This window comes from Mobula birostris, chromosome 2 (assembly GCF_030028105.1).
Source record: "Mobula birostris isolate sMobBir1 chromosome 2, sMobBir1.hap1, whole genome shotgun sequence".
Lineage (NCBI taxonomy): Eukaryota > Metazoa > Chordata > Chondrichthyes > Myliobatiformes > Myliobatidae > Mobula > Mobula birostris.
The window spans coordinates 47,495,695-47,523,268 of NC_092371.1; the positions used below are offsets into that span (position 1 = coordinate 47,495,695).

General features: G+C 39.6%; 1 protein-coding gene across 3 annotated transcripts in view; it reads right to left on the reverse strand.

Annotated features, from left to right (window-relative positions):
• gmeb2 (glucocorticoid modulatory element binding protein 2) overlaps positions 1-27,574 on the reverse strand; it is a 76,702-nt gene that overhangs the window by 33,947 nt on the left and 15,181 nt on the right. The window contains exons 2-4 of one of the 3 annotated variants that reach the window (XM_072240317.1): positions 12,563-12,734; positions 5,284-5,316; positions 4,072-4,163 (exon numbers count right to left, since the gene is read on the reverse strand). In XM_072240317.1, coding sequence (XP_072096418.1) covers positions 4,072-4,163; positions 5,284-5,316; positions 12,563-12,693 — 256 coding nt within the window. In that variant the 5' untranslated portion in view covers positions 12,694-12,734. Of the gene's footprint in view, positions 1-1,231; positions 1,310-4,071; positions 4,164-5,283; positions 5,317-12,562; positions 12,735-27,574 lie in introns of those variants that run through there. The other 2 variants (XM_072240325.1, XM_072240334.1) reach the window with 2 other exon arrangements.

Sequence of the window (27,574 nt, forward strand, 5' to 3'; positions counted from 1 at the left end):
CAGTGAGTATTGGAGTTAGGATGTTAAGTTGCAGTTGGATATGATATTGGTAATACCACACCGAGAGTGCTGTGTACAGTTTTGATTACTTTGTAATAGAAAATATGTCATTAAGCTGGAAAGAGTGCAAAGAAAATTTATGAGAATGTTGACAGGACTTAAGGGTTTGAGTACTAGGGAGAAGTTGGGCAGGCCAAAACTTTAATCCTTAGAGTGCAAGGATTGACCTTATTGAGATGTATAAAATTGTGAGGGGCATAGATAAGATGACTGCAGTCTTATTCCCCTGGGAAGGGAATCAAAAACTAGTAAACTAGATGCCAGAGATTTAGGGTGAGAGGATAAATATTTAATAGGGAACCTATTGGATACCCTCTGTACACAGAGGGTGGAGCATTTATGGAATGAGCTGCCAAAAGGAAGTGGCTGAGGCAAGTACAATAGCAACATTTAATAAGGAATCTGGACAGGTACATGAATAGGAAAGGTTAAGAGAGATATGGGCCAAACTGGACATCTTGGTTGGTAGAGATGATTTGGTCTAAAGCACCTGTTTCCATGCACTATAACTCCATGAGTCTAATGAATGTGTAACACTTAATATATTTTAACTGTTCCAGAATCTTGAAAGATCACCATTAATCCATCCACAGCTTTATAGCTAATTATCTTTATGAAAATGTCATAGCTACCTTTATGAAAATAGAATGCAAGCTATCAGGTCTTGGGAATATGTTTATCTTTAATACCAATTATTTTAATTCCTTGCTCTCTTTAGAGATCTGTTTCCTCATTAAACTTCTCAGCAATATTATAATATTGCTTTAATATAATACCTCTCCTTTTCCCCATTCTGTTTCATTCCTCAATTAAATATGCTTCAGTCACAAAATATGCAATTGTTTGCTATTTTCTCCCATTATACCTTTCCATAGGATTTTGTAAACTTATTTAGTTAATTTTCCCTTCAAACCTATATAATGATCCTTATTTACCAAGTTTTCACAAATATGTTGCTCTTAACAACAATACTATGAGAGCTTTTCCCTAGAGGACCTGGAAGGTCGATAATTTAACCTGTACCATAGCACAAATGGTGTAAAATACACCTTTCCCAGTTGGGTTCCATGACATATTGTGTTCTCCAAATTACTTTTGGCAATTTGGTTTGTCCCATTTTTATGAAATTTGCAAGATATTTATGAATTGTGTAAAGGCAGACCAGACTTACTATGTGCCAATTCTCAAAGAATTACTTTCTCTCGTAGAGATTGGTAGCTAGTGATATCTCTGGGTACTGCTCTTAACCGATTACTGAAAAAAAGAGATATCACACCTTAGGGATTACACTGGGAGAAAAAGCTGCTTAAATACTTTTACAAACAAGATCTTATATATCTCTTAGTATGGTCTTGAAAACTATAAAATCATAGAAAGTGGCCGTTTGATTATATAAAACTATTCAAAAATGAATGGATTAACTCAAAGAATACTGTATATGCACAAAACAATACAAATAAGATTATTTGTTGGAATAACAGATACAATTATTGGCCAATTGCTAAACAAATACCAAATAGACGCATTTCTAATATCAGAATACCGCTTTTCAACATTTGTTCATAATTAAATGTAATTTCTTAATAACATATCCAATATAAATTTAGGGAAGGATTCTTGGATTGACATTTATTTCTATTGGATAAAGTATGATTCTCCCTACCACTGATAGACCCGTCTTTCAAATAAGTACAATCACTACACTTGTGCTTATTCTGTTGTTACCCTATTATTTTTTTTCTACTGAAACTATGCTTTATGCTCTCTATACTTTTTCTTATCACTAAGTCCAATGTCCAATTTTGGCTGTTATAGCAGCCTTTAAAAGAACAAAGACTATTAATTTCACAGTCAAGTAAACTTCAAAACAACCACAATTTACATATTTACATCAGCAACAATACTTAGACATCAAAACAGAAAGGCATCATCAGTAAATGAAAACTGTTCTTTTGACGCTTACCTCACAGTAATTCAGCTAGTTGAAGAAATGTTTTGAAAATGTTCCATGATTCGCATAATAGCTGGAAGCAGATTTAACTTTCTAGTTGCTTTAAGATTTTTTTAAAGAAACCACTATGGTACTTAAAGTTCCCAAGTCTTTTCTACTTGTGCATTACTGCTAATTCTGGCAGTTTTGTAGATGAATCTATTTTCCAAGTTGCACCTCAGAGGAGTACAGTTATTTTGAAAGTTTGATACAAAGATGCTGGCTTTATGACAAAGCATCTCACAGAATCAGTTCATTTCCAGGTGGGAAGCTTAAATCTCACTGCAGTTGATTGTCTAGGAGGGTAATAATGCCATCTAAAAATTAAGGCCCTCAAACCACTCCAGTATTTTAGTACAAGCTAAATTTAATAATTAGAAAATGTTGTTAACACACATTACAAATATGGTTCCAATTTTGTAAATTTTTTTGTTTGAACAAATTTATATTATCAAGCCCTATTATATCTAATTTTTTTTCCAACCCTGTTATGATCACGCCTTTTTGATATGGAAAATGAAAGGTATAACACGTTTCCCTGATTTATTTTTGAATAACTGTTTCATGTCTCTTGAACCGTTGTCTAATAAATATAACTTGCCCAGATCCCATTTTTTTCAGATATTTACAAATAAGAAACTTTTTAAAAACCATGCTGCCTACATTTCCGATTTCATACTCAACTGATATCTTGGAAAAAAATTTGGGCTTAAATCCTTATCAGAAGGGATTAATAGCAACTATTTATGATATAATTATGAAAATACAGCCAGGTATATCTGATAAAATTAAAAATGAATGGGAAAGGGAACTTCAACTTCACTTACCTATACAGAAATGGGAGAAAATTTTTCAATTAGTTAGCTCTTCCTCTGTATGTGCTAAACATATGTTGATACAATTTAAAGTAGTGCATAGGGCCCACATGCCTAAAGATAAACTAGCTCGTTTTTTCTCCCATATAAATCCTATTTGTGATAGATGTCACTCTGAGGTGGCTTCTTTGACTCATATATTCTGGTCCTGCCCTCTTTTGGAAAAACTTTGAAAAGATATCTTTGATATCAACAGTTTTGCACTTTGATTTACAACCCCATCCTATTAAGGCAATTTTTGGTTTGCCAATGATGGAACATAGCTCTTTATCCTCCTCAGCTTGTCAGATGATCGCATTTGTTACATTAATGGCCAGAAGATCCATTTTATTGAATTGGAAAGAGAAAATGTTGTTAATTCCAAATATGTAGATATTTTTTGTGTGGATATCCATGCTCTTCAAATCTAATCTACAATAATACTACAGTAGCCAAAAAATTACAAATAAAGGATATCTAATTTTCTACTTTTCAAATATAGCTTCTCCCCATTGTAGGTCATCAGTTCATCAACGAAGTCTCGTCATTGTCAACATTCAGTTCGAAAGAAGATTGCAAAGAATTATTTTAACAGAGACATTAAAATGGTTGTCCTTTACACAATGCAAACATTTGGCTCAAATCATAATCCATAGAATAAGAGTGAATTTACAGGTGACATACAAAAACTTTGTTTTGAACAGTAGCCTTCCCAAATTTTAACGCAAACAACAGGAATTCTGCAGATGCTGGAAATTCAAGCAACACACATCAAAGTTGCTGGTGAACGCAGCAGGCCAAGCAGCATCTGTAGGAAGAGGTGCAGTCGACGTTTCAAGCCGAGACCCTTCAAATCCCTTACTCACTCTTCCTTCAGTTAGTCCTGACGAAGGGTCTCGGCCTGAAACGTCGACTGCACCTCTTCCTACAGATGCTACTTGGCCTGCTGCATTCACCAGCAACTTTGATGTGTGTTCCCAAATTTTAAGTTGTTTTCAATGTTTTGAAGGTTCATCTTATTTTCATAGAAAAACTGAAACAGGTCAAATCCACTCAGTCACCAACATTGATTCTATTTGCAGAAGACTACCTATAATGACAAGTACAAACAATACAAGACGATTAACATCACAGCTAACATAGTTATGATAATATGACAGTGCTTACCAATAATATCACCCTTCTGAATAAGTGTGGAGGAAGAAGAATAGGTTCCAGGAGTGTTGACAGAGTCCATACTATCTTCACTTAATCCTCCACTGATCCATCAGAAATAAAAAGGAATTTTGCCCATGAGATCAATGTAACCAGGTGAAACTTCATACATAAATGACATATATATATATATATAAACACAGCAAACTGCATAGACTTTTATTGTCAGATGTATCCTTCAAATTAATTAATCATATGCATTTTTCAAAGCATTTAATTAACAGCTAATTTAAACAAAAACAATTCAACAGTTTGGCTTCTAAATATGTTACCCATAAAAATGTATCACAAAAGAAGTTGATGCTCTACTGCCACCACTTCTATAGCTCATCTTCAGATCCAACCCCTTAATGGGGAAATTATCCTAGTTCTCCAATATAAGGAAAACTTAATTCTGAACAAACCTAAGAACTGCTTTTAGGCACAACCAAAAAAACTGGCATAATTTCCAGAAACAACATCCTTTTCCTTAATCAATATAGATATAGGAGCCATGTATCTATTTTCTGTCTGTCTGTATTCTATTTTGTGTTACAGTAATTTGTCACATGGGTTTGGGTGTAGTAGAAGTAAGTTAGTATAGTTACGTATTCATCCTTTGTGCCGTTAGTTTAGTTGGAGATAAATGGAGCAGGGGATGAATATTTTTTGTTGACCACTAACTTTGCTTATTATGCTTATTTTGCTAATTCCATTAAAAACTAACAAACTTCCGTAGTGATAATCACTATACAAGATCGATCACCTTTGCTGCTTTTGTAATAAAGGATCAAACATACTTTTTTTTGACTTGGAACTCAGTTATTTGGAACGGCATCATACAGAGTTAATTCCCTCACTCTGCCTCTCAGCAGTTTTGGTTTGTTTTTCAAGTAGACGCTACAATAGAACTGACACTCATTCTTCCAATGAAAATTACAAAGCTGGTGAAGTTATTAACATTTGACATCCTTTCCCAATTTTCATTTACCACTTAGCCTAAGATTTGCATTCACCCCAAGTATGAAATATCTTAAAACATGAACATACGAAATTAAGATGAAATTTAGGAGTTGGCTGTTATTTACAATAATCACCAAATCATTTTTGCATCTCCTGTAACATTCACATTTTCATTCTCAAAAAGTTATGCTTTCAAGTGCCATTTTGTTTAAGGCAATTTACCTTAACAATGTTTCCATAACATTCAGTGCCAAACTATATGGAGAAATACAAATCAAAGTATTAAAATTATCCCTTTTGAAATTAATATTAAAATATTGTTTTGTTCCACATTCACTTATTTAGAGTACTATAGTTCTCTATCAATGTTAACATAATGCAAATAGCAAGGTTAGATTGTTTAATTACCAGATTACCAAAATCTTCGACTCTAAGATTCGTACAGAGTGTTGTGTTTTCTCCTGTGTAATTCAATGCTGATTCTGATTTTGTTGATCTCAGTGTAGCACTCTCTTCTGATACGATGCCAGCACCTAGCACAGCAGGTGCTACCTCTGACACCAGACATGGCACACTGCAAACAGTACTTTTTGCACAGACTGGAGAATGTTGGTTCTGAATGAATAGATTCTACATTAATGGTAGCTGAGGATTTATGATGATACTGGTAGTGGTGATACTTCCAAGAATAAAAAGGAGCTATAAAGTTGACAAAAAAAAGTCAGAAGATCACATGTCCCTTGTACAAGAAGTCCATGGAAAACCCAAGATGGTCAGTTACCAAGGAAGGACAAAGAAACCTACGAATGTGTACACACTGAAGAAACCAGCACTATATCCATATAATTCATGCCTGAATTGTCAGATCCTGTGGAGTAACTGAAATGAAGATAAATTCCTCAAATTTGGGTAACCTTCTGAAGAGTAACCTTGCATGCTTTCAGCAACAGCAGCATTGGCTTGAAATGAAACTGGAACTGAAAAACTGTCAAGATTCGTGATCTTAAAGTGCAGCACATGGCAGACATATACATGAGGCTATATTTGAGGTCCCAGATCTCATCAAGAATAGAAGTACATTTTGGGTACTGGTTGATTTATATAGCAGTTTCACTGGATTTACAGTCAGGGAAAGCTGATTCACCTGTGAGTAAGTAAAAACTGTCATTTATCAGACTCAATTAGTTGAAAATCAAATGAAATGTGTTTTGTTACCCTACTGTTGATACTATTTGGGTAAATTTGACATCAGAATAAAGGTGCCAGGACAACCAAAATTCTTGCCAAAAAGTAAGCAGTTTCTCTCTGAGAACCATGATAGTTAACAATGTGCTCAAAATTGGTTTACTCTAGTTTTTATCTTCACACCATTTTTTTGGTCATGCAAACAATAGTCAAGGCTTACATTTTTCCCCGGTACTTGCCTATTCAATTTCAAACTCAGCCACAATCCATTACAGCTTCATTTTTATTAAACTTCCCCCTACACCCACAGTTGTCAATCTCACTAAGAAACATCGCACTAATCTCCATCTCTTTAAGAGCAGTAAAGTGGTTTTGTTTCTAAGCCCAAGTATCCATGTCATGTTCTGCATTCAATTTTAGAAAAGTTTATAATCCAGCTCTTGCATAATGAAAGACCAAAGCAGCTAACACCTCATTAATCATTCTTAACAATCTCAGCATCTGGCATTTCCAGGCGATGGTTAAAATTCGTAACATCTACAAATGAACGTCTTCAATCACTTGGGCTTTAAACAGCATTGCTCAAATCTACAACTTCCACATCTAAAAGGACAAAGGTAGCAGGTGCATGAGATGTTACCACCAAACTGTTTAAGAACTAGATTATACTCCTTCATTGTCACTTGATCAAATCCTGGAACTATCTACTTCTTAATCCTGTAAAAATATGGGAATATATTACTACATGTTTGTTTGAGTTTGTTGTCATGGACGTTCACCTCCATAGGGTATAAATTCCATGAAAACTAGCTTTCTGCAGTGGCAGCTCAATAAGGTAAGTTACACAATAAAACAAACAAAAATAGACATGAATGCAAGTTGAGAGAGAGAAAAATGAAATGCAGTTCGAGGTACTATTAGGGTTTTTCTGAAGGGTTCAACAACCTAGTGGCAGTGGGAAGTTGTTGTTGTTGAAATTTGAGGTGCAGATCTTAAGGCTCCTGTACCTTCTGCCAATGAGAAGAGGGCATGCCCAGACAGTTGGAGTCCTTAATAATGGATGTCACCTGCATGAGATATCACCACTTATAGGTATCCTCAGTAGTCGGAACAGCTGTACCCATGTTGGAAACGGCTGGGTCTAGCAAGCTTCGTAACTTCTTATGTTCCTGTGCTTCCCACTGTATGCAAGTTTGTCGGAGGTCTTTGATGACATGCTAAACCTCCTTAAACTTCTAAGACAGATACTGGCCTGTCTTCTTCATAATTATATTTATGTTCTGGTTCCTGGATAGACACCAGGTTTTTAAAACACACAGGAACTTAAAGCTCTTCATCCATTCCACTGAAGACCCTTCAACGAAGACTGGTGCTTGATCACCTGACTTCCCCTTTCTAAATACCACAGTTACTTGATCTTACTGATGTTAAACACGAGGTTGTTGCTACAACACTGCTCAACCAGCTGACCTAACTCACTCCTGTACACATGTGCAGATGGCATTGGTGCTCTGCTTAGCCACAGTCATAGATACAGAAAGAGAAGAGCAAAGGGCTAAGTATGCAGCCTGAGGTGTGCTTGTGATTTTAGTCGGTGAGAATTAGATCCTGATCTTGAAAAAAATGTTTCAAGAATGCAGCTCAGTTCTGTTTCAGGACAGTCTGAAATGGTTAAAAATATCTGTTCATTTAATGCTGGCCATCTTTAGAGGAATGGATTTAAAAAACAAAGAAAATGTTCAAAACTCTGATGTGTGAAATGGTCCCTTCTGGAAGGTATAGGAGTACTTCACTTGAGTTTGTCCACTAGTTCACGTACTCCCCATAATAAACGTATGCTTGGTATCCACTAGTTTGTTCTTCATTTACAATCTGGACCTGCCTTAATGCTTTGAGTGACATCAAAAACCTCCAATCTGGCTTACATCTACGCTTTACAGATGTTTTTTTCTTCCATTCATTTCCTTGATATTAATATTACAGTAAGCTATCATTTGCTTCAATGGAGTAACATTAACTCCCACACCCCACCATCCCAACATTTTCTCTTTTTAAGAGCAAATAACAACTCTTTAAATAAAACTATTTACCTGGCCTAGCAAAGAATGCTTAACATCAAGCTTATGATGTTCCTGTGGGCTAGTTGAATTAATAGAAGCAGACTTCCATCAGAATACACAGGCAAGCTTGCCTTCTGAGCTGCAGACACAGGCAAGTGTGTCTATTGGCATCATTCCTTTTTCTCTGGTATACACATGACATATAAATTGCTGTTTTTATTAATTCAGCATGATATGAAGTATGATATTTTAGACAAGTTAAATGCTGCAGGTGCCTTTATTCAGTAATAAACTAAAACATAAATTAGGTTATCCACTTTGGTGGCAAGAACAGGACGGCAGATTACTATCTGAATGGTGTCAAGTTAGGAAAAGGGGAAGTACAACAAGATCTATGTGTCCTTGTTCATCAGTCACTGAAAGTAATCATGCAGGTACAGCAGGCACTGAAGAAAGCTAATGGCATGTTGGCCTTCATAAAAAGGGGAGTTGAGTATAGGAGCAAAGAGGTCCTTCTGCAGTTGTACAGGGCCCTGGTGAGACCACACCTGGAGTATTGTGTCCAGTTTTGGTCTCCAAATTTGAGGAAGGACATTCTAGCTATTGAGGGAGTGCAGCGTAGGTTCACGAGGTTAATTCCCGGGATGGCGGGACTGTCATACGTTGAAAGATTGGAGCAACTGGGGTTGTATACACTGGAATTTATAAGGATGAGAGGGGACCTGATTGAAACATATAAGATTATTAAGGGATTAGACACGCTAGAGGCAGGAAACATGTTCCCGATGTTGGGGGAGTCCAGAACCAGAGGCCACAGTTGAAGAATAAGGGGTAGACAATTTAGAACGGAGTTGAGGAAAAACTTTTTCACACAGAGGGTTGTGGTTCTGTGGAATGCTCTGCCTCAGAAGGCAGTGGAGGCCAATTCTCTGGATTCTTTCAAAAAAGAGTTAGGTAGAGCTCTTAAAGATAGTGGAGTGAAGGGATATGGGGAGAAGGCAGGAAAAGGGTACTGATTGTGGATGATCAGCCATGATCACAGTGAATGGTGGTGCTGGCTCGAAGGGCTGAATGGACTACTCCTGCATCTATTGTCTATTGTCTATAAACAACTTGTAAAGCAATCTATGTAAATTTCCTGTGATTGCAAAGATATCCATAAAATTATGAAATGCATTATTAGACAGTAATGCTATAATTATTTAATTTAAGATATAATGCATTTAAAAGCATAATAACATTGCTGGGAATAATCTGCTAAATCAATAATGTGCCTATAATGTGGTGCAAATGTACTTTATCATTGTTCAAAACAGCAGAATGCATAATGACATCTGTGCATTTACCAGCTCCTGCAATCAGTGTAATATGCGTCAGAATCATAATCAGTATCAGGTTTAATATCAGTGGCATATGTCATGAAATTTGTTGTTTTGTGGCAGCAATACATAATATTAAAAAACTATAAAGTATATACTAAAAAAATTTAATTAAATAAGTACTGCAAAAAGAGAGGATAAAGTATTCAGGTAATGTTCATAAGTTCATTGTCCATTCAGAAAGTTGATGGCTAAGGGGAATCAGCTGTTCCCTAAAAATGAGAAATGGGCATGTCCTGGGTGATTGTTGTTCCTATCCACGCCTTGCGGCGTATCGAGTGGCAACCTTGCGATTTCTTTCTTCAGCATTCTTGTCTGTTTTTTACAAGGCTAAGTTGCCAGCGTGACAGTCAACACAACACGAATGAAAAGTGTGCAAGAAGCCGGGCAGATTCAAATCCGGGACCACTCGCCTCGAAGTCCAGTGCGGATGCCACTACACCACCAGCTGGCTCGTGTCCCGGATGTTGGGGGTCCTTAACAATGGATGCTGCCTTCTTGAGGCATCACCTTTTGAACGTATCCTGGATGCTAGGGAGGCTAGTGCCCATGGTGGGGCTGGCTGAATTTGCAACTTCCTGCAGCCTTTTCTGATCCTGTGCAGTAGCCCTCCATACCACACTGTGATACAACCAGTTAGAATGCCTTCCACGGTATATCTGCAGAAATACGCGAATGTCTTTGGTGACATACCAGTTCTCTCAAATACTGAAATGTAGCAACAGTTGTGTATTCTTTGTTATTGCATCAATATGTTGGGCCTAGAATAGATCCTTTCTTGCAGCTTTTCTTACAATTACTCTGAATATCATGAAGGACAAATCAACAACAACCCAGAAGACTGTGGTGACTGCTAACATGCACATCAAAGCAAGGAAGAAAATAAAGATGTCTGATAATATAAGCAGAGTTAGAATTAGGCGATACACTAACATAGAACCCAGAACAGTACAGCACAGGAACAAGCCCCTTAGTGCACGATGTTGTGCCAAGCTAATTAAATCCCTGACTAAACTAATCCCTTCTGCCTACACAATGTCCAGTTATTCCAGGAAGCCACCACAGTCTGTAAAAAACTTGCCCCTCACATCTCTTTTGAATTTACCCCCTCTCAATTTAAATGCATTCCCTCCACTATTAAATATTTCAACCCTGGAACAAAAATACTGACCGTCTTGCTATGCCTCTCATAATCTTATAAACCTCTATAGAGGCAGCATTTGGTAATCCTCTTCTGCACCCTCTCCAAAGCCTCCACATAAGTTTCTATAATGGGGCACGAAAGAATTGACACGACAAGCTCCGTCCCTGGACACAGGACACACCATTCAAGGTAATGTACACTGGATGAATTCCTCTGTCGATAACTATTATGAACTAAAACAGTTTTATTGAACTGTAGTAGCATTGGTAGTTTTCTAATTTGTTCTGTGTTTCATTTAAATACATAATTTGTTACTCAGTTAAACAATTTTTAACAATTTCCATAAAACTGGCTAATTAGGGCAGCCACTTAACTGGGCAAAAACGCACTGGTCCTGATGTGTCCCAATTAACCGGAATCCACCATACTGTCGATCATCATCACATCAACTCTTTGGTTAAAGATGTTATCAATCTGAATCACAATGGTTTATTGGAATTTGCTAAATGATTACTCTTTACTAAAATAACCTGCTGAAGGAAATCAGGATGTCAAGCAGCATCGGGGGGAGTGGGAGGGGGGGAGAAGGGGGATAATGGTGGGAAGGGTGGGCAAAACCTGTTGATGTTTTTGGACCACATATCATGCAAGGGTTCAACCCAAAACAGTAACAGTTCCTGCCCGCCCACCACCCACCCTCCCACAGAAGCCGTTTGACCTGCTTGTTGCTCCAGAATCTGTGGTCTCTTCTGTCTTTAGATTTCCAATCTAAACTTGATTGTTCACTTATGCTTATGACATGGACAGATAACCAAGGACATATAGAGACTAGGCCTGGGCTCTGCATGTGGACAGTGATTTGAAAATGGGATGCAGAATATCCAGATTCTAGCCTTCGCTCCGTGCTTAAAGGCCAGCAATGTTGACTGGTGACGAAGGAGATCTACGGATCTCGGGCTGCCTCAGGTTGGTGGGTCCCAGGATGTCTGTGTAAACAGGAGGCATGAGGGCCAGTCAGTTGGCGATACCAGAGTTCAAGCCTGGAGCTCTGGGTCACATATTCGACTGATCCAGGATTCAATATTGAAGATCAAAGCCTGAACGTGGATATCAGAAGTCCAGAAGTTAAAGCCCGATGGCCAGAGCCTAGAAACTTGGAGCCTGTCCTGGACTTGAGGGACTGTCCATGTGTGTGGGTAGGTGGGGGGGAGGAAAGGGGGCTTGTGTTGCTGTTGTTCTGTTGCTTATTGTGTTCTGTGTTGTTCTGGTGAGCACTGTGGGCATGCTGTGTTGACGCCAGGATGTCTGGCAACACTTGCAGGCTGTCCCCAGCACATCCTTAGATGCGTTGGTTGTTAACACAAACATTGCATTTTATTATACGTTTCCATATACATGTGATAAATAAATCGGAATCATATCTTGATTATCTTTCACTCATAAACCATGATCACAACAGGCCTTTATGCTGAATTTCATTTTTTAATCTTTTCCCGTTAAAGGAAACTTCATTTCAAAAGCCGAGTAGTACTTCTGCCATGATTATCATTAAAGTTATTATTTACTATCTTTTAAATGAAAGTAATCAGGTTTCAATATTCCACAATTGCTCAAAACCAACAGCTGTATTATATCAACATTACTTATGTCAGTTTGCAACAGAAATTTGAACCATTTTAAGAATTAATAAGCAGATAGTATACACATAAAGAACTTAGAGCTCATCTTTGTACCTCGGCTGTGTTGATTTGAAGTCAACCAAAACTGTCTTAACCTCTTCAACTGAATTTCCATCTGATTGGGTATCAGGTGTTGTTACGACAACTACTTCCTCCACATGAACGTTGACATCTGGAGTAGCCATGTGTACAAAGTTGTAGTGAGTGGATGCCTATAGTTTTCCAGCTAAAAGGAAAGCAAAATTTCCACAAATTACTGAGCTTACAAAATCATGCATTGGTGAGTTATTTGAATTAACTGGTTGAGTACTAATCTAATGCTTCAGCGTCAATGAGCATCAACCCTTGGCTTTTAAACAATGGTGCATAATTTAACTATTTTAGCCAATCAACTAGCAACAATACATTGAGGTATGAATTATGTATTTCACATAATTGACCCACAGATTCCAAGTGCTTAGTTAAAGAACTTCAACACATACTGAAAACATACAGAAGCCAATTTCCAGTTCGATACTTCCAGTAGTATTTGCAAGGAACTGTGATCCTGTGAACTGTTTACCAATCCATTGAATCTAATGAAAACTAGTACTGCAAGGTTAGAAATTTTCAAATAGAAGTAACAACCAGTGCCTCCCTTGTTGAAAACATTAGGTCAAGGAATCAGCATCATTTTTAATTACAAGGTTAATTTCAAAGATTGCACATGCCCATTCTAAACTCTGCAAACTGCATATTAAAATTAAACTGCCTGTTAACTGTAATAATTTTAGAGGCTCTCAGCCCACTCAATTCCTGCTGATAAACACATACCCATCATTACTAATCTCATTTTCCAGCACGTGACCCATAGCTTTCTGCCATACTGATTCAAGCATTTGCCTGCATACTTTTTAAAATGTTTGTTTCTGCCTCTGCCAAACCCTGATTCTGAGCATTCCAAAATTTAAGCATCCTCTGATGCTTACCATGACAGCCTGCTATACACCCCATGAGGTATGAAGTATTTGTTCACCTTTTAGCCTGCTAAGACATCTATAACGTCTTTTTTAAAGGTAGCTATTTCAAGAAATTCACCATCATCCTCCCTGAATTCTCTATAAAGTCTTAGTCAATACAGTACAGTAAAATCACAATAATGCACCATCTGACAACTAGGAAATCCCAAAGATGCGGCAACTCACAAAGTAATGGTTGCTCCACTCTGCTTCCACTCACCGAAGCCCTAGTACACATTTTCCTTCTAACAAACTCGGTTCCTGGCTCCCATGCATCAGAGGTTTACTGTACTCAAATGTTAAACCTCACCCACATCCTCTAGCACTATACACAGAATGTCTATTTGGTCCCAAATGGGCCCAAATCTTTCAAACAGTTAACCTTCACTTAAAACACTACAAAATGCTTTGAAATTCTCCTTAATATTATTTGCTGGCAGTAAGTAACATATATACCTCCTGCCTACCCACTTCTGATTTTCCAATTTAACTTATGTCTCTTAACAATTTCTGTATTTTGGTTATGCCTACCGCAATTTCAGTTCCACTTAGCTGGGGTTGTAATAAGAAAGTTGAAATTCCTTAATAATATATTTCTGGAGGAATACAAATGCTCCCCTATCTATAGCTATTTGGAGCCCTGTAGTACACTCCCAGCAAAGCAATCACCCTCTTCCCGCTCCTAAGCTGTAACCATACATCTCTTTTGAGCAGCCTTCCAGCACATCCTCTTTTATCACAAAAGTGATGGTCTCCTTACCTAAAACTGCATTATTACCTCAACTTTTATATTGCCTTCCATGTACTTAACACTGGAATGTTGAATTGCCAGTCCTGTCTTGTCAACCAAGTCTCCAATGGTAGCAGCCCCAGTATCATGTTGTCATGTGCTAATCAATATTCTCAGTTTATCTGCCTTACTAATCAGACTCCTTACCATAAAAATCAATGTGATTTTAGCTCTGCATTCTTCCCAAGTTGGTACGTAGGCAAGATAATTCAAAATACTGAACTAACTTATTTTTCCTTCTATATTTGATTGTGCCTCTACTCTCTGCCTGTCAAATTAGTTTAAACTCTCCCCAACTGCATTGCTTAAGCATCCTGCATGTAGCCAACAACCAATCTCAGGTGTTTACTAGCTTATGACATCAGCAGGACTGTTGTCACATGCGGCTAATTCCATTCAAAGATGCGATCTATTACTTTAAATCAGAATAAAAACTGAAAATTCTGGAAATACTCGACCGATCAGATTCTATCTGTGGAAAGAAAAACACGTCAAAGATTCTTTGCTGTAACTGAGAAAGTGTAAAAACAAATTAGTTTTAAGTTGCAGAGGAAGCGAGAGAGAAATAAATAGGACAAATGTAAATCGTTCGTAGGATGTGGCCAGAATTCTCCAGGAGCCCTGTGTTTGATAGATGAATGAGGACAGTTTATCAGCAGCCAAACAAACTGGGTGACACAGTAAAACTGTGATATACAGGTTACAGTTTTTGCTGAGAACTAAAACCGAATGAGAATGGTAAGAACAGAAACTGAGTTAATACTATGTATGCATAATGAGATTGCAAAAATTGAGCAGTCCTCTCACAAAAAAAGTTATTTGAAATTGTGGAATTTAATATTCAGTCCCACAAGTTCCAAAATGCCTAAATAGAAGACAAGATGCTGTAACTCAACCTTATTTTTGTCATTAAAAACCATAAGACATTGGAGCAGAATTAAACTCTCCAGTCCTTAAGACCATAAGACGGAGGAGCAGAATTAGGCCATCTAGCCCATTGAGTCTGCTCCACCATTCAAACATGGCTGATCCTATTTTTCTATCTTCTCCTCAACGTCAGTTCCCAGCCTTCACCCCGTAACTTTTGATGCCATGTCCAATCAAGAACCTATCAATCTCTGCCTTAAATACACTCAACAACATGGCCTCCACAGCTGCATGTGGCAACAAATTCCACAAACTCAACACCCTTTGGATAAAAAAATTTCTTCGCATCTCTGTTTTGAAAGAGCACCCCTCTATCCTGAGGCTGTGCACTTTTGTCCTAGACTCCCCCACAACAGGAAACATCCTTTCCAAATCTACTCTGGTTAAGCCTTTCAACATTTGAAAGGTTTCTTTGAGATCCCCCCTCATCCTTCTGAATTCCAGCGAGTACAGACCCAGAGCCATCAAATGTTTCTCGTATAATAACCCTTTCATTCCTGGAATCATCCTTGTGAACCTCCTCTGGACCCTCTCCAATGCCAGCACATCTTTTCTACTACCAAAATGCATGACCATGTATTTTCCAACATTGTATTTCATTTGCCACTTTCTTGCCAATTCTCCTAATCTGTCTAAATCCTTATGCATCCTACCTGTTTCCTCAACACTCCCTGCCCCTCCACCAATCTTGGTATCATCTGCAAACTGAGCAACAAAGCCATCTATTCCATCATCTAAATCGTTTATACACAGCATAAAAAGAAGTGGTCCCAACACTGGCCCCTGCGGAACACCACTAGTCACTGGCAGCCAATCAGAAAAGGCTCGTTTTATTCCCACTCAAACATGAAGAAATCTGCAGATGCTGGAAACTCAAGCAACACAGATCAAAGTTGCTGGTGAACACAGCAGGCCAGGCAGCATCTCTAGGAAGAGGTACAGTTGACGTTTCGGGCCGAGACCCTCCGTCAGGACTAACTGAAAAAAGAGCCAGTAAATTGGTAAAGGTGCTGAGGAAGAGGATTTCTTGGAATGTATGCGGGATGGTTTTTTGAACCAACATGTCGAGGAACCGACTAGAGAGCAGGCTATTCTGGACTGGGTTTTGAGCAATGAGGAAGGGTTAATTAGCCATCTTGTCGTGAGAGGCCCCTTGGGTAAGAGTGACCATAATATGGTGGAATTCTTCATTAAGATGGAGAGTGACATAGTTAATTCAGAAACAAAGGTTCTGAACTTAAAGAGGGGTAACTTTGAAGGTATGAGACGTGAATTAGCTAAGATAGACTGGCAAATGACACTTAAAGGATTGACGGTGGATATGCAATGGCAAGCATTTAAAGGTTGCATGGATGAACTGCAACAAATGTTCATCCCTGTTTGGCAAAAGAATAAATCAAGGAAGGTAGTGCACCCGTGGCTGACAAGAGAAATTAGGGATAGTATCAATTCCAAAGAAGAAGCATACAAATTAGCCAGAGAAAGTGGCTCACCTGAGGACTGGGAGAAATTCAGAGTTCAGCAGAGGAGGACAAAGGGCTTAATTAGGAAGGGGAAAAAAGATTATGAGAGAAAACTGGCAGGCAACATAAAAACGGACTGTAAAAGCTTTTATAGATATGTAAAAAGGAAAAGACTGGTAAAGACAAATGTAGGTCCCCTGCACGCAGAAACAGGTGAGTTGATTATGGGGAGCAAGGACATGGCAGACCAATTGAATAATTACTTTGGTTCTGTCTTCACTAAGGAGGACATAAATAATCTTCCAGAAATAGTAGGGGACAGAGGGTCCAGTGAGATGGAGGAACTGAGGGAAATACATGTTAGTAGGGAAGTGGTGTTAGGTAAATTGAAGGGATTGAAGGCAGATAAATCCCCAGGGCCAGATGGTCTGCATCCCAGGGTGCTTAAGGAAGTAGCCCAAGAAATAGTGGATGCATTAGTGATAATTTTTCAAAACTCGTTAGATTCTGGACTAGTTCCTGAGGATTGGAGGGTGGCTAATGTAACCCCACTTTTTAAAAAAGGAGGGAGAGAGAAACCGGGGAATTATAGACCGGTTAGCCTAACGTCGGTGGTGGGGAAACTGCTGGAGTCAGTTATCAAGGATGTGATAACAGCACATTTGGAAAGTGGTGAAATGATCGGACAAAGTCAGCATGGATTTGTGAAAGGAAAATCATGTCTGACGAATCTCATAGATTTTTTGAGGATGTAACTAGTAGGGTGGATAGGGGAGAACCAGTGGATGTGGTATATTTGGATTTTCAGAAGGCTTTTGACAAGGTCCCACACAGGAGATTAGTGTGCAAACTTAAAGCACACGGTATTGGGGGTAAGGTATTGGTGTGGGTGGAGAGTTGGTTAGCAGACAGGAAGCAAAGAGTAGGAATAAACGGGACCTTTTCTGAATGGCAGGCGGTGACTAGTGGGGTACCGCAAGGCTCAGTGCTGGGACCCCAGTTGTTTACAATATATATTAATGACTTGGATGAGGGAATTAAATGCAGCATCTCCAAGTTTGCGGATGACACGAAGCTGGGTGGCAGTGTTAGCTGTGAGGAGGATGCTAAGAGGATGCAGGGTGACTTGGATAGGTTGGGTGAGTGGGCAAATTCATGGCAGATGCAATTTAATGTGGATAAATGTGAAGTTATCCACTTTGGTGGCAAAAATAGGAAAACAGATTATTATCTGAATGGTAGCCGATTAGGAAAAGGGGAGGTGCAACGTGACCTGGGTGTCATTATACACCAGTCATTGAAAGTGGGCATGCAGGTACAGCAGGCGGTGAAAAAGGCGAATGGTATGCTGGCATTTATAGCGAGAGGATTTGAGTACAGGAGCAGGGAGGTACTACTGCAGTTGTACAAGGCCTTGGTGAGACCACACCTGGAGTATTGTGTGCAGTTTTGGTCCCCTAATCTGAGGAAAGACATCCTTGCCATAGAGGGAGTACAGAGAAGGTTCACCAGATTGATTCCTGGGATGGCAGGACTTTCATATGAAGAAAGAATGGATGAACTGGGCTTGTACTCGTTGGAATTTAGAAGATTGAGGGGGGATCTGATTGAAACGTATAAGATCCTAAAGGGATTGGACAGGCTAGATGCAGGAAGATTGTTCCCGATGTTGGGGAAGTCCAGAACGAGGGGTCACAGTTTGAGGATAGAGGGGAAGCCTTTTAGGACTGAGATTAGGAAAAACTTCTTCACACAGAGAGTGGTAAATCTGTGGAATTCTCTGCCACAGGAAACAGTTGAGGCCAGTTCATTGGCTATATTTAAGAGGGAGTTAGATATGGCCCTTGTGGCTACGGGGGTCAGGGGGTATGGAGGGAAGGCTGGGGCAGGGTTCTGAGTTGGATGATCAGCCATGATCATAATAAATGGCGGTGCAGGCTCGAAGGGCCAAATGGCCTACTCCTGCACCTATTTTCTATGTTTCTATGTTAAGAGATTTGAAAGTGGGAGGGGGAGGGGGAGGGGGAGAACCAAAATGATAGAAGACACTGTACCTCTTCCTAGAGATGCTGCCTGGCCTGCTGCATTCACCAGCAACTTTGATGTGTGTTGTTTTATTCCCACTCGCTGCATCCTCCCAATCAGCCAATGCTCTAACCATGTTAGTAACTTTCCTGTAATAACATGGGCTCTTAACTTGGTAAAAGGCCTTCTGAAAGTCCAAATATACAACATCCACTGCATCCCTCTTATCTATTCTACTCATACTCTCCTCAGAGAATTCCAACAGGTTCGTCAGGCAGGACTGAAGGAAACCAAGCTGACTTTGTACTTTCTTGTCCTGCGTCACCAAGTACTCCGTCACCTCATCCTTAACAATTGACTCTAACATCTTCCCAACCACTGAGGTCAGGCTAACTGGTCTATAATTTTCTTTCTGCTGCCTTCCTCCTTTCTTAAAGAGTGGAGTAACATTTGCAATTTTCCAGTCCTCTGGCACCATGCCAGAGTCCAATGATTTTTGAAACATCATTTCTAATGCCACCACAGTCTCTAACGCTACCTCTTTCAGAACCCCAGGGTGCAGTTCCTCTGGTCCAGGTGCCTTATATACCTTTAGGTCTTCCAGCTTTTTGAGCACCTTCTCTCTTGTAACAGTAACTGCACCCACTTCTCATCCTTCACACACTACAACAGCAGGCATACTATTAGTGTCTTCCATAGTGAAGACTGACGCAAAATATTCATTTAGTTCATTAGTCATCTCCTTGTCCCTCGTTATTATTTCTCCTGCCTCATATTCTAGCGGTCCTATATCCACTCTCATTTCTCTATTTTTAACATACTTGAAAAAACTCTTACTATCCATTTTGATATTATTTGCTAGTTTGCTTTCACGTTTCATCTTTTCCCTTCTAATGATATTTTTAGTTGCTCTCCGTAGGTTTTTAAAAACCTCCCAATCCTCTATCTTCCCACTAATTTTTGCTTTGTTGTATGCCTTTTCTTTTGCTTTTACAATAGTTTTAACTTCCCTTGTCAGCCACGGTTGTACTATTTTACCATTTGAGTATTTCTTCATTTTTGGAATACACATATCCTGCACCTTCCTCATTTTTCGCAGAAACACACACCATTGCTGCTCTGCTGACATCCCTGTCAGCAGCTCCTTCCAATTTACTTTGGCCAACTCCTCTTTCATACCACTGTAATTTCCCTTACTCCACTGAAATACTGCTACATGACTTTACTTTCTCCCTATCAAATTTCAATTTGAACACAATCATATTGTGATCACTGGTTCCAAAGGGTTCTTTTACCTTAAGCTCCCAAATCAGCTCTGCTTCATTACATAACACCCAATCCAGTACAGCTGATCCCCTAGTAGGCTTAGCAACAAACTGCTCTAAAAAGCCATCTCTTAGACATTCAACAAACTCAATCTCTTGAAATCCATTACCAAGCTGATTTTCCCAATCGACCTGCATATTAAAATCTCCCATTACTACTATAACATTGCCCTTTTGACTCAACTTTTTTTAATTTCCTGTTGTAACCTGTAGTCCACCCCCACGCCTCTTTTGGGAGGCCTGTATGTATCAACGTCCTTTTACTTTTGCAGTTTCTTAACTCAACCCACAAGGATTCAACATCTTCCGATCCTATGTCACATCTTTCTCCTGATTTGATACCATTCTTAACCAGTAGAGCCACATCACCCCCTCTGCCTACCTTTCTATCCCTCCGATATAAAGTGTAACCTTGGACATTCAGCTCCCAACTACAACCACCCTTCAGCCAAGATTCAATGATGGCCAAATCATACCTGGCAATCTGTAATATTGCAACAAGATCATCCACCTTATTTCTTATACTATGTGCATTTTGATACAACACCTTGAGTACCGTATTTGATATCCTTTCTGATTCTGCATCCCTAATGATTTGATACTCAGCCTATTGACTGCAACTAAGTCCCATCACCTGCCTGCCCTTCCTGATAATCTGGCTGCCCACTATCTTTACTTCTTACCATCTGTCCTTTCCTGAGTCCCTTCACTCCAGTTCCCACCCACCTGCCAAGTTAGTTTAAACCCTCCCCAACAGCTCTAACAAACCTGCCTGCGAGAATATTGGACCCCTCGGGTTCAGGTGCAACCCGTCGCTTTTGAACAGATCATACCTCCCCCAGAAGAAATCCCAATCACCTAAGAACCTGAAGCCCTGCCTCCTGCACCAGCTTCTCAGCCACACTTTTATCTGCCAAACCATCCTGTTTCTATCCTCAATGGAGTGTGGCACAGGCAGCAATCCAAAATTACTACTCAGGAGGTCCTGCTTCTCAGCTTTTTACCTAGCTCTCTAAATTCTCTTTTCAAGACCTCATTGCTTTTTCTTCCTAGGTCATTGGTACCAGTATGTACCAAGACATCTGCTGCTCCCCCTCCCTGTCCATTGAGTCTGCTCCACCATTCAATCATGGCTGATTTATTAGCCCTCTCAACCAAACTCTCCTGCCTTCTCCCTGTAATCTTTGCCATCCTTGCTAATCAAGAACCTATCAATCTCTGCTTTAAATATACCCAATGACATGGTCTCCACTGCCATCTGTGGTAACAAATTCCACAAATTCACTACCCTTTGGCTAAAGAAATTCCTCATCTCTGTTCAACAGGGATGTTCTACTATTCTGAGCTGTGCTCTCTGGTCCTGGACTCCCCCACTATAGGAAATATCATCTCTATATTTACTCTATCAAGGTCTTTCAATATTCAATAGCTTTCAGTGAAATCCCTCCTCATTCTTCTAAACTACAGCAAGTACAAGCCCAGAGCCATCAAATGTTCCTCATCTTTTAACCCTTTCATTCCCAGGATCATTCTCATGAACCTCCTCTGGACGCATCCTTAGATCAAAACTGCTCACAATACTCCCAAATGCAGTCTGACAATACCTTGTAAAGCCTCCGTATTACATGCTGCACTTATATTCTAGTCCTTTCTAAATGAATGCCAACATTGTACTTGCCTTCCTTAATACTGACTCAACCTGCAAGTTACACACTTTTCCATCTGCCACTTCCTTGCCCTTTCTTCTAATCCCGCGGATTCCATGCTTCCTCAACACGAAAACTGCACCTCCATCTAGTTTCGTATCATCCTCAAATTTGGACACAAAGCCATCAATTCAGCCATCCAAATCATTGACACAGAAGAAGAAAAGAAGCGGACTCAAAACCAACTCCTGTGGTACACCATGAGTCACTAGTAGCCAACCAGAAAATGTCTCCTCCCCGCCCCCCCCCCCCACTCTTTGCTTCCTACCAATGAGCCAATCTTCCATCTCTGCTGGTATATTTCCTGCAATACCATGGAACCTTACCTTGTTTAGCAGCCTCATGTGCAGCACCTTGTCAAAGGCCTTCTGAAAATCCAAGAAAACATCCAGTGACTGTTCTGAAGACCACAGATAAGATGGGCCAGAGAGGGAGTGAAAGCAAATTAAAGCGACAGGTGCTTAAAACGGAACCCACAAGTCTTAAAGGGGAGATGCAATAAGGAATTGGCAATGTATCACGGAACTGAAGTTGAATTGAAGAATGGCACTGCAAGGGAGAGTTGAACCTCAAAAGATTTCTTGACACTGGACTACTGTGCAGCAGAAGCTGAAGCAGGGCTGAAATAATTCCATCCACTGGAGGTCAGAACATCACCCAGTAAAAATCTTCAAAGGCAATTATGTCAAGAGTAGTTATAATTCCGGCAATGACTGTCACAATTGAGAATATAGGTACAGTGGCACAAGATGTTCAGAAACCTGAGTGGTCGGGTGAATGTAACTTTAAATGCTACATCTATAACCTCAAATGGAACAACAGGCACCAGTCAATTCAAACCCACCCTATCTCTAATTATTATAAATTATATTTTGGTTTGAGTTGAGTTAATTAAGTTTTCCAAATGTAAATACAAAATTTCTTGTATATTTTCCTCTATATTTGTAGTAATTTTAACGTATGGCAGAGGCATCATTTGTGTTACGGATTCTAACAAATTTGCTTACTACGTATTCACTTTCAAGGACTCTTTATCTCTTGTTCTCGATATTTACTGCATACTCATTCATTAATATTATTTCTTTTTTTTTTGTATTTGCACAGTTTGCTGTCTTTTGCACACTGGTTGAACACCCAAGATGGTGCGGTCTTCCGTTGATTCTGTTATAATTATTATTCTATGGATTTACTGAGTACTCCTGCAAGAATATGAATCTCAAGGTTGTATATGGTGACATCTATGTACTTCGATAATAACTTTACTTTGAACTTAAAAATCAATCTGATCACTTAGAGATTGCAAAGAAATCCTAACCAAAGATAAATTTTATCACCACTTTCAGCAGGAACACAGTTGGAATGACTTGTTTAATGAAAAAAAAGTTCAGGTTTAAATAACTTCCACCATTTCTGTCAACAATCTGCAGATTTTTGACACAATCTGTAAACTATACCCCTGTTGTATTCATTTTCAATTGTAAAATTATGTCACCAAAGACACAAACTTAGTAAACAGGATTTCTCCCAATGAAACTTTACAAATACAAATGTAGATCATAAATCACATCGGCATTAACATTATGCAATCATGTCACTGATGCCTACCACGTTTCTTTCCCTGCATTAGCACCATAACCAGGTGGAAAACAAGAACTATTGAGCTACTGACTTCTCCATTCAGAAACTGTAATGTCACTCTATTTCTTAGATGAAGTGGAAGACACCTCAAAGCAGATTTTCTCACATTATTGGAGCCTTAGATCAATTCCAAGTTTGTAAAACCAGATAGCTACCTCTCCATAATTAGAATTCCATGATTTCTATAAGAAAAACAAGTATCCATGCATGTACCCAGCATTCCAGGTTGACAATCCCCACTCTCCAACTTCTATACACACATACGCAAATGAGCAGTACGAGGAGGCTCATTGTGCCACCAAAATCAAGTTTGGGATGACCATAGGAAAGTTGACAATATGCTTCTTTTGCCCAGCTAGCTGGCCACAATTCAAGAGTGCACAGAAGGCAAGAGACAAGTTTACCCTTAACGATTCTAAGGATTTTCAGCTTCAGGGATTACAAAATCAGAATATCTTTAATTCAGCAACACAACAAAATGCTGGAAGAACTCAGCCAGTGAAGCAGCATCTATGATCATGTGAGGCAGAAGATGGGTGGGTGGGGAAGACAGAGATGATGAAGGAAGCTTTATAGATGAAGGGCTGATGATGCGGGGTGGGTGGTGAGGCATGGACAGACATACTGGTATAGGAAAGGGAAATCAAATTAAAATGGGTGGCCATCAGGAGATCCTGCCTTTTGACAGTCCACAACGTGTCAGTACTCACCAATGTACAGGATAACACACCAGAAGCACAGATACACGAGTTTGACAGACTCCCAGATCTAGTGTCACCTCACCTGAAGGATTGTTTGGGGTGGGGCCCTGAATGGTGGTGAGGGAGGAGATGTAAGGGCAGGTGTAGCACTTGTCATAGTTGCAGGAATCAGTAGGAAGGGACAAGTGGACAAGAGATTTACATAGCAATCCCTATGGTAAGGGGATGGGGGAAGAGAGAGAAAGATATGCCTAGTAGTAGGATCCTGATGGCAGAAGTTGCACAGAATGATGTGCTGAATACAGAGGCTCATGGGTGACAGATAAGGATAAGAGGAACTCTAACCCTGTTACGACAACAGAAGGATGAGGTGAGGTAGATGTGCAGAAATGGAGATTGTGGTGAGGGCAGCATTGATGGTGGTGGAAGGGAAGCCCTATTATTCAAAAAAAAAGACACCTCAGATACTCTAGAATGGAGAACTTCATCCTGAGAACACATGCAGTAGAGACAGAGGAACTGAGAAAAGGGAATAGCATTTTTTTTTTACAAGTGGCAGGATGGGAAGAGGGGTAGTCAAGGTAACTGTGAGTGTCAATAGGTTTATAAAAGATGTCAGTAGATATTCTCTTCTCTGGAGTTGGAGACAGAGAGGTCGAGAAAGGAAACAGGTGTCAGAGATGAACCAAGTAAATTTGAGAGCAGGAAATTAACAAGTTCCGCATGGGTGCATGAAGTAGCACCAAGTGGAGTCATCAATATAGCAGAGAAAGAGTTGGGGGGTATTACCAGTGTATGCTTGGAACACGGACTGTTCCACAGGCCAACAAGAAGGTACATTTGGAGCTGACACAATAACCCATGCTACATCTATGGTTTGGAGAAAGTGGGAGAAGTCAAAAGAGAAATTGTTGAGGTGATAACCACTTCTGCTCAACAGAGGATGGTGGTGGTAGAGGGGAACTAGTTGGGTCACCTCTTTTTCACACTTACAAAAAGCATTAGGCAAAAACAACATCATACATGCAGAAAGACATCCCACTTTAACATCACAATAATGCAACAGTAAAACTGCTGTGGCTTTACTGACTTCTCACAATTAAGACCATAGAATCTCCCACTACATTAATAGAAAGAAGTATCATGCGAAGAATGTGCCAGTGGGTTTCTCACTTTTCAATGCAGCTTACATTCAATATCCAGTCTCTAGTAAGGCAGCATGACAGCTTGCCCACTCCCACAGTTAGTTCTCCCTGATATCAAAGGATGGTAGATGTCAAATCATGTAATTCATGTCCATATCTTTACTTTCTCCAACACAATTTAATCCAGCTGCATGTGTAGTTTAAGAGAAAAAAATTTTCCCTTCATCATTATTTAACTTACCATATGTTAACCTCTGTGTCCTCTTTACTCTTCTTTTCATAACACTGCATTTCCTCTGAGTATACTTTTGATTTTTTTTTCCTCCTGCTGAATGCTACCCTTGGTCTAATGACACAAGACTCTACTGTAATTAAAAATCAAGCATTGGTACCAGGTGCTTGATCCAGAAATGCATCAACCTATGAATTGTATTCCTAGAAAGCCTGATCAAACTTAGCTTGTGTGCTCTACTAAAATGGTGTAATGGTGAAAACTGAACCCCTGATGTGCAAAAGTTTCTGTGTGGTGTTGACCTATTTCATTAACTACTTTGTGCCCATGGTACGTGATGCTTTGATGGGTAAACTAGGTGGAAGGAAGCCTCAAGAATAGGTGAGGTTCAGCTTTCAGATTGTGGAAGCAGATGGGTAAAGATTTTTTTTCCTTTTATGATGCTGCAAAGATGCAAAAGCTCTAATTGGTAGGACAGGTATTTATTAGAATCTCCATATAACCCACAGTTCTGGGTTTCACAGATGCTATGACCCTCATCTGTTATATAATGAGACCCTCTGAAGCAATGTTAATGCTGCAAATTACATGCCTCGGATAACCAGCTAAGTCAGTCAGGTACAAAACTTAAAAATGGGATCAAATAAACACCTCATATTCCCTGTATTATATGGTAAGCAATAAATAATTTGTAACTGTGGTACAGTGTCAATGTACACCAACAAAGTGAGAGCACTATATGGGTTTCAATAACGAATTTGACAAAGTCCCACATGGTATGCTGGGCCAAAAAGTTAAGGTACATGGGAATCAAAACTGACCTACAGATAGGAACCACAGGATAGGGTGGAAAGATGCTTTTCTGATTGAAAGTCCACGATCTGAGGTGGACCGCAGCAATCAGTGCTGGAACACTTGGTTGTGATAGCTATCAACAACTTGGTAATGAACATAGAAAGTAAGATTACTAACAGTGCAGAAGATAAAAATGTTGGCGATATTGTGAATAGTAAGCAAATTTGTCTAAGGCTAAAGCATTTTATGGATCAGATGGAGAAAAAATGGATGGAGCACTGGTCAATGGAATTTAATATGGACAGGTTAAAGTGATACATTTTGGCAAGACAAGTAGAGTTGGAACATGCACAGTACATGGTAGAAAGTTGAGGATCAGAGGCTCAAGTTTATAGTCCTCTGAAGGTGGCAACACAGGTAGATAGGGTGGTGAAGAAGTCAATGGCATGTTTGCCATTGGTTGAGATATGGAATATAAAAGAAGGGATGTCATGTTGCAAATTTACAAAACAGTGATTGGACTGCACTTGCAGAATCAACACCTGTTCCAGTTGCCACAAAACAGAAAAGTTGTAGATGTGCTGGAAGGTGCAAAGAATATTCACCAGGATATTGCCTGGATTGAAAGAGTTTAATTTTGAGGAGAGATTGGAAAGTCTGAATTTGTTATCACTGAGGAAATAAAAGCTACAGATTGACCTGATACAGGTATATAAGAGGCATATATAGTCAGAGGGACAGAGGGAGAAAAAGGAGAGAGAGAGAAAGAATGTGTGTATGTAAATAATTAACTGATGGGGTACGAGGGGGAGGTGGGGCATTAGCGAAAGTTAGAGAAGTCAATGTTCATGAAGTCCACTAATACCCCACCTCCCCCTTGTACCCCATCTGTTAATTATTTACATACACACATTCTTTCTCTCTCTCTCCTTTTTCTCCCTCTGTCCCTCTGACTATGTCCCTCTGACTATACCCCTTGCCCGCCCTCTGGGTTTTCCCCCCCTCCCCCTTTTCCTTCTTCCTGGGCCTCCTGTCCCATTATCCTTTCATATCCCTTTTGCCAATCACTTGTCCAGCTCTTGGCTCCATCCCTCCCCCCCCCCCCATCTTCTCCTATCATTTTGGATCTCTCCCTCCCCCTCCCACTTTCAAATCACTTATTAGCTCTTCCTTCAATTAGTCCTGATGAAGGGTCTCAGCCCAAAACATCGACTGTACCTCTTCCTGAAGATGCTGCCTGGCCTGCTGTGTTCACCAGCAACTTTGATATGTGTTGCTTGAATTTCCAGCATCTGCAGAATTCCTCGTGTTTGACTTTTCC